This window comes from Nanorana parkeri, unplaced genomic scaffold (assembly GCF_000935625.1).
Source record: "Nanorana parkeri isolate BGI_ZX_2015 unplaced genomic scaffold, ASM93562v1 scaffold298, whole genome shotgun sequence".
Lineage (NCBI taxonomy): Eukaryota > Metazoa > Chordata > Amphibia > Anura > Dicroglossidae > Nanorana > Nanorana parkeri.
In genome coordinates, this window is record NW_017306566.1 from 977461 (window position 1) to 986053 (window position 8593).

At 46.1% G+C, this 8593-nt stretch overlaps 1 protein-coding gene across 1 annotated transcript; it reads right to left on the reverse strand.

Moving 5' to 3' along the window:
* Positions 1-826: 826 nt before the first annotated feature.
* Positions 827-1975, reverse strand: SOX11 (SRY-box 11). The gene has a single exon (XM_018557718.1). It carries the CDS (start codon positions 1973-1975, stop codon positions 827-829), a length of 1149 nt encoding a protein of 382 aa, XP_018413220.1.
* Positions 1976-8593: the final 6618 nt, after the last annotated feature.

Here is an 8593-nt window from a genome sequence, read left to right on the forward strand (position 1 = left end):
CCCTCCAAAAAAAATTAAAAAAACACAAGGTTGTCATAGTCCTTTTTTGTTTCCAAGAGATTGCAAGTGTGTGCAGGAAAAAACAAAAACATAAACACAAAGGTTGTCCTAGTCCTTTTTTCCCCAAAGCAGATTGCAAGAGGGTACGGTATAAAAAAATAATAAAAATAAAGGTTGTCCTTGTTTCCAAAAAGATTGCAGGAGTGGGAAGGGTAGAAAAAAAATTTAAAAAATGAACACAAAAAAAAAAAGGTTGTCCTAGTACTTTTTTTCCCCGAAAACAGATTACAAGTGTAGGGGAAAAATAAATAAAATAAGAACACAATAAAAGGTTGTCCTAGTACTTTTTTTTCCAAAACAGATTGCAAGTGTAGGGTTAAAAAAAAAAAAAGGAGATATATAAAAAACACAAAGGTTGTCCCAGTCCTTTTTTTTTCCAAATCGCAACAGTGTGTAGGATTAAAAAAAAAAAAAAAAAAAACACAATGACCCCCTTGAGAATCAGCTCAGCTGACAAGAAATAAAACATTTCTATTCAACATTTTCCAGACCGTTGATCAAACAGAATTTTTTGTTTTTTTCATTTTGAGAGCCCTCTCCTTCCTCCACATGTTCACTTATCATACAGTGAAATGCCAAAGATCACAGGCAGTGAATCAAACATTTTTTGGATGAACTTAAAAAATAATAAAAAGGGATCCTTCGACCCGCTTTTCCCCCCTCCCCAACCCCACTTTTGTTCAAAACCCTCCCCAAAAAATATTTAATACAAAAATTACAAAAAGAAAAAAAAGTCCAAAAAAAAAGAAAAAAACATGTTGAGATCTTAGTAGGTGAAGACCAAGTCTGAGAAGTTAGCTTCCAACCAGTCCCCTGCAATCATTTCGCTGAGCTCTGGGGTGCAGTAATCTGGGAACTCGAAGTGGGAGCCTAGGCTACCTTCGCTGCAAGAGTCCAAGTCTTTGTCCACCAAGGAGAGGGAAAGGCTTCCTGAGTTGGAGTTGCCCAGCTCGGGTGCTGCCTGAGGGTTGTGTGTGAAGTTCAAGCTGAGATCGAAGAGGAGATCGTCCTTGTCGCTGCTGGATGAGGTAGAAGAGGAGATGGAGCGGGATGGGGCCAGGGTGATGGTGGGTTGTGCTGTGCTGGGTTTGGTGATGTTCTTGAAGTTGTAATAGAGTCTACTGTTGGTGCTGATGCTGCTGGCCCCGCTCACCTCCTCGTACATGCTGGCCCCTTCTGTGGACTCCGCAGAGGAGCTTAAGGTGGGACTGGCCGGCACTTTGGCCACATTGTACTGCGGGAGCTGCTCATCCTCTTCCTCCTGCTTGATCCTCATCTGCAGCTCATCATCCTCATCCTCCTCTTCCTCATCATCCTCATCCATGAAGACACACTTGACAGCCTTGGTCACCTTGAGGTTGCCCAACAAGCAGTCCTCCATGCCAGGAGAGTTGGCTCCAAGCTTGCTGGTGGTGGAGGTGGTGGGGCTGCTGCTGCTGCTGGTGGACTTCATCTTGGGGCATTTCTTGGCAGAGCTCCTGCCCCCCTTGATGGCCCCGGGGCTCTTCTCTGGGGATTGCCCCAGGGCATGCTGCTTGGAAGAAGCCTCCAGCTTGGGCTTTTTCCTGGGTCGGTACTTGTAGTCGGGGTAATCCGCCATGTGTTTGAGCCGGAGGCGCTCGGCTTCCCGGATGAAGGGGATCTTCTCGCCGTCGTTGAGCATCTTCCAGCGCTTGCCTAGTCTCTTGGAGATCTCGGCGTTGTGCATGTCCGGGGACTGCTCCATGATCTTCCGCCGCTCGATCTTGGACCATACCATGAAGGCGTTCATGGGGCGCTTGATGTGCCCGGTGGCGGTCTTGCACCAGTCCGGGTCGCTCTCGTCCAGCGCCGCCGGGCTGCCGGCCATAAACTCTCCCTCCTCCTCGGTCGGGTGGCCGCCGTCCAGCTCCAGGCTGTCTACCTGCTGCACCATGGTGGGGTCACCTCTGCCGTGTAGGAGCGCGGTGTGAGTGTGTGTGTGCCCGCCGCCAGCCCCCCTTTCGCAGCCTCTCCGGCCGCTCTGCTCTCCTCACTGCCTTCTGCTAGAAAACTTCTAGCCGACCCCAAAGTCTACTAGTTATCAGAGCGAGCGAGGGCATTACATCACTCCTGCGGGGGCCAATCACGGAGCGGCGGTCACGCCCACCACAGCCGAGCGTCGCTGCCAGACACGCCCCTCCCGGAGCTAAAATAATCAAGAGGTGGGCGGGGCCGAGGAGCTGGAAAAAAAAAATCCCAACCGCTGGATAGAGTGTGCAGGATCGTACCATGGAGGAGGAGGAGGAGGAGAGGGGGGGAGGACCAGGCACTGACAGCTCCCAGTCTTGTCATCTACAATAAGTCACAGAGCTGCTGCTCCTGCTGCTGCTGCTGCAACCCTTATCGGAATGGGATGATGTCTGCTGAGTGATACCTGGGAGCTAACCGGCTGTGGAGGCGCGGAGAACGCATGGTGAACGCGCACGTGGAGGGCGATTTACTAAGAGTCTTCGCTGGGAAAAAAAAATTACAATTGCAATGAGATTATTTCTGCACATGCAGCAGGACTGCGTAACTTTACAAGTGGTGGAAAGACGGGACTAGAGTGCTGAAAAAGTCGTCCAAGCGAATCATGGGGAACGCGCACGTGGAGGGTATTTACGCGATTTACTAAAGGAGTTGGGGGTCTTCACTGGGGAAAAAGAAAAAAAAATTGCAATGCGATTATTTTTGCACATGCAACGGGACTGCGTAACAGTGCAGGTGGTGGAGAGACGGGACTGAAGTGCTCAAAAAGTCGCGTAAGCGAATCACGGGGTAAAAAAAAAAAAATTGCAGCGTGCACATTTCTGTATATGCAGCAGGACAGCGTAACCGCGCACGTTGTAGAGAGGCGGTGCTGAAATGGTCATCCTACCAAATCAGCACATAGCGCGGTAAAGCCGGAACAGGGAACGTGCACGTGGAGGGTGATTTACTAAAGAAGTCGGGAGCCTTCAAATGCAGCATGCACGTTTCGGTATATGCAGCGGGACGGCGTAGCAGTGCGCGTTGTAGAGAGACGGGACTAAAGTGATCAAAAAGTCATCCGGCCAAATCAGCACGTAGCACCGTATAGAGGTGGAACTTGGTGTAATGTTTCAATGTCTTGATGTCAAATGTTATAGACAGGCAGAATTTATATTGACTGGGGTAGGGAGGGGGATTCAATCGGGGCTTTGCGCCAGGGGTGTGGCCCTTTAAATGATCCTGCGTCAAATTCAAAGCGTCAAATGGTCACATTGATTACCCTGATGAAGGGAACACGCCGGTTCCAAAACGTTGCCATCTTTTGTGACAACATGTTCATAATGTCAGTAAAGGACGGACTGATAAGGTGGACCTCTGTGGTGACCTCATGACCTCTGAATTCAAAGCCCTGTCGCCAGTTCTGCCGCAAATGGCGGTGCTTGCGCCAAATTCGTGTACCTGTTTCTGACCTGCCGTGGCGATGCATGCCGGAATTCTAAAGAGTTTTATAGGCACTCTTTATTGATTCTTTATGTGTTTCTATGTACACTGAGCTATACAATGTCGGTGCCTGCTGAGATGAATGATGTCATCCCAAGGTGGCCAATCAGGATGGCGGAAGATCCCGCTCCCGGAAGAAGACCGGAGAAGATGTCAGCGAGGGAGCTCACGGGTGTTGCATCGTTGGGCGGGAGGTGAGTATATTCACCATTTTGTATCACGAAAATTGAGAATTGTATCATGCTTACCCGTAATTTTCCTTTAATAGCACCAATCCATGGCAGCATACATGTGGTTATATGTTGCCATGTTGGTGCAAGGAAACATGTCATACTTAACAGTAATGTTCCTTTCCTGGTGCCAACATGGCAGTATTCATGTGGTTGTATGCTGCCATGCTGGCATCAGGAAAGGGAAAATTGTATCATACTTGCCCATAATTTGTCTTTCCTGGCGCCAGTCCATCCATGGAGACATACTACCACATGTATGCTGCCATGTTGGCACCAGGAAAACAGAAAGCTGTATCATACCCGAAATGTTCCTTTCCTGGAACATTTCCTGTATGACAGCATACATGTGGTTGAATGTTGCCATGTCGGTGCCAAGAAAATGGAAAATTGTTTCATACTTACTATTAGACATGTGCATTCGGATTCTGACATCCTGCAAATCAACGAAATTCAGTTGATTCGGCGGTCCGTCCGGATCCGAAATAACGGATTTATTATATGCCAGAATTTACTAAAACTATATTCGGGCATACATAAATATACACCAAGATGGGAGCGCCCGAACATATGAGCGCCGTTCTCTTGATGTAGACCAAGATACACGCAAAGATGGTGGCGCGCTTATTCTGTATTTTCAGTGTGCGGTTTCGGATTTCAGAGGCTCGTTGCCTCCGAATCCGAAACAGTAGAAACATTTCTTTTCTTAGATGAAACAAATGGAAACGTTTTTCGTTTTCATTTGTTTTGTCAGAAAACATTTTTTTTTTGAAGTGCACATGTCTAGTTACTAGTAACTTTAGTTTCCTGATGCCAACATGGCAGTATACATGGGGTTATATGCTGCCATGTTGGTGCCAAGAAAACAGACAATGGTATCATACTTGCCCAGAATTTTCCTTTCCTGGTGCTAAAATGGCATCATACATGTCGTTGTATGCTGCCATGTTGGCGCCAGAAAAATGGCAAACTATCATACCCGTAATTTGGCTTTCCTGGTGCCAACATGGCACCATAGCACCATGCTATGCTGCCACGGTGCCAGGAAAGTTGCCTTTAAGACATAAAACCCCTTGGAATGAAGGAGTGTGCCATACAGTCGATTGGTGATTGTCGGCTCCCGAAGAGAATAGGTATGAGCTGAAACCCCTTTTCTGACCAGGGCACAGAGTTACTGGACTTTTATTCCAGCCTTGTGGTTCCACCCCTCCGTCCCATTCCATTTTCCTGCCTTAGAATATGCTGGGCATATAAACAATATACCTTTTGTTTAGCAGATTAATAGTACAACTCGCAAAAAACAGAAAACGAGTTTATTGCAGAATAATATGCATTGTGCGATTGGACGCATTGATGGACGCCGTAGACGGACACCGAGGCCTTAAGTATATTTCTGGGCACAGAACTGATGGCTTTCCTCCAAATGTTTGACACAGAGAGGTTCTTGAAATTCTGTCTACATGCCCTTTGTGACCTGCCCGATAACAATACATTGTGTGAGTAATGCACCTCCACAGAGGGAGGGAGGGAGGCGCGTTCACAATGCAGCTGAGCACCACAGAGGCCATTGAAGGTTGCCCCAGACGCAGATTTCTGGAAAGCATCTGCCAATCAGGATCCCCGGCATTGAGAAAAGGAGCAGCTGGAGAGGGAAGGTGTGATAAAACCAAGCAGCAGAACTATCCATCAATACAATTCATAGGCTGCTCCTATTTAGCTGCGTGAATATATTATAAAAGGCCATGTAGTCTAAAGCAGAGCAGCTTGTCAATGTCCCAGAAAAATGGAAAAAGTCATTCAAAAGGGAGAGGAAAGTACAATTCAATATTGTAAATGAACCCCGGAAATGCCCAATGTTGCGACGCACACATTGGTGTATATGGGCCCTAAGGGAGACGACCTGAAATCATTTGATTATATCTCAACCCTTTCACCTGACGAAGGTGAAAGAAACCTCAACGTTGGCACGCAGTTTTGCAACTTTGACCACGTGCTAATAAACCTGTTGCATCCGGGGGAATTATACTTTATTTGTTCTTAGGACAATCTATTATTTATTTCATTATTTATAATAGTGGTTCTCAACCTGTGTAACCTCAGGACCCACATTTGTCCTTGGTCATTAAGTCCCCACCCAAGTCGCAATGCACTGGAAACGCACAGCATTGCTGTACCTTGTGTTCCGGTGTGGGTGATCAAACTGAGGGCAGGAGGTGCGTTTGGGGTGCCATTCAAATGAATGGCAACACACCTCCTGCACCAGGACGCATGATAGGTGCGATTGCGTTCCAAAGAGTGCGATTGCATGGTACAGTGCGTTACTTACATCGGACTGGGTGATTAAAACACTGTATTAGTGTGAATGGGCCCTCAAAGACACTGACAGAGACACACAACCAGAGACACAATCTCACACACTCACAGACATTCTCACACACACATACACACTCCCAAAAAGCTTTTCTTTTTACATATTTTTTTTTTTAAATCCACCTTGTCTCCCTACATTACGGGAACTGGAGTCCAGTGCGGGCTGCTGTGCTGTGACAGAGCCCCATTCATATGTGCCTTGCGTGTGGCGTCATTCCGGTCCAGGCACCTCTACAGGGCATGCCAGGGAGCTATAAGCAATGCATGTATGGATAGAGCTCCCTCGCGGTCATACCCCCAGCCAACCCCAAGCTGACAATCACCACTGGGCAGCATATTTCGAATGGCTGCTTGCCGCGAGAACTGAATGATAGGGGGAGGCTAAGAAACTTCTCACCTAGCACAGTGGAAGGCACGTGGCGACCCAGTGAACACGGGGTTGCGACCCACTTTTGGGTTGCAACCCACCAGTCGAGAACCACGGATTTATAATATTATATTATATATAATTATATAATCATTGTATTAAGCAATAATAATTGTATTATATACAATAAGTATATATCATTATTATATAGTAAATTATTTGTTCTTATTATCAAAAGAAAATAGTAAAAAATAAATAAATACAAATTTAAACTTTAGCTGTGCATTTCTTTTGTCACCATAACCCACCACTCTACTCTGGACATGCATGGGAGTGCATTATTTGTTGTTTGTACCCGTAGTAGGGCTGAGAAACAATAGTGAGCACTTTTATGTTTATCTTTTACCTAAAACACACTGACACTAATTATAAACCCTTTTTTTTATCCTCGCTAAAACACCCCGACACTATGGCCTCATTCAGACAGGCGTCAGACTCCACCTGCCCCTTTGAAAAGTTGGATCACTCTCCAGAGGGTGGTAGAGCACTGGCTGCCTAGCATTCAGGAGGCAATACTGCGGCCTCCTGAATGGCATTTTTTAAATATCACGATGGGGGTTTTTTATTGCCATGGTTGCGTTTTGCAAGCGGTACCACCTGGCAAACACGGCACGCTTTCTAAAATTTGCTGCAGCATGTGTGAAAACATCAACTGCCACCATATTAAGGTTTGGGTGAGTGGGTGGGGGGCAGTAAAAATGCAGATTAACTACGTGGTTTTAACACCCCTCGGCCACCCGTGTAAACCATGCCTAACACCGATACTGACACTGATGCTCACATTGACGCTGACCCTAACGCTGACAATATCACTAACCCAGATCAAGCCCTGATCTAACTAATTTATATTTTTTAGCATTATTAATATTTTATTTATGTTTTCATAATTATTTTATCTTTGTAGAGGTTCTTTTCCAGAGAGCCCCTGAAAAGATACAACGTATCCTTTTCTCCACACAGAGGCGAAATAAATATAGGAAGGTGTTTAAAACTAGTGATCACTGATTGGCTATTAGATGATGGGCCCATTTAGACCTACCGTATGTGTAAGTGCAGACATGCATTTTCGTGGCATTAGGCAGCTATGTTGTCATACGTCAGCGCAACTTTCCTTTGCGCAATGATATGCGTTTTGATACGCATTTCTGTGTGCTCCTAAATGCATTTTTTTTGCTTTAGCATTTCGTGTGGGTAGGCTTAACAGCCACTCAGCAAGACTTTTTATTACCTATTGCCAATGCATTAAAACACACCTTAAATGCATTGACTTCTATGGGCCTCCCAGGGCACTAAAAAGCAGAAAACAATGGACATTATTTACTGCCTGCCCTGCACTGCAGTACTCAGGGAGGAACAAATACTTACTTTACTATGGGGATCCACAACATATGCATTTTAGCATGTTCCGAACATGTGCATTCAAATGCACCAGTGTAAATGGGCCCTTAGTGCAGACATCCCAACTCTCCCGTACTTTCCGGGAGCCTCCCGCTATTAGATAGCGGCTCCCGGCCGCACGGGGGAGGGAAACATTTTCTCCCAGAAAGGTTTACTCTGCTCGATCTAGTATAGTAAACCTTTCCCTGCTATCTGTTTTGTTTTTGTTTTTCTGACATCGGGGCCAGCGTCCGCCACCAGTCAGAGAAAAAAAAAAGAAAAAACAGCATAGGGATGAATAGCTAGATTGCTATTAGCTATATCAATTGGCAATAGCCAATAGCAGACTTGCTATTGCACCCTCCCTCTGCTGCTGTCAATCAGCAGATGTGGACCTGAAGTTCTCCATCAGGTCCTCCTCTGCTGATTGACAGCAGCAGGGGCAGGTGCAATAGCCAGCTTGCTATTGCAAATTGAAATAGCCAATAGCATTCTAGCTATTCATTCCTATGCTTTTTTTTTATATTCTGACTGCAGCAGTTGTCAGAATATATAAAAAAAAAACAGCAGAAAGCACAGGAAGCAATAGCTTCTTTGCTATCTGCCATAATTTCAGGGGGTGCTCTTCTGCCCACGGATGGGGAGAGGGGGGGGGGGG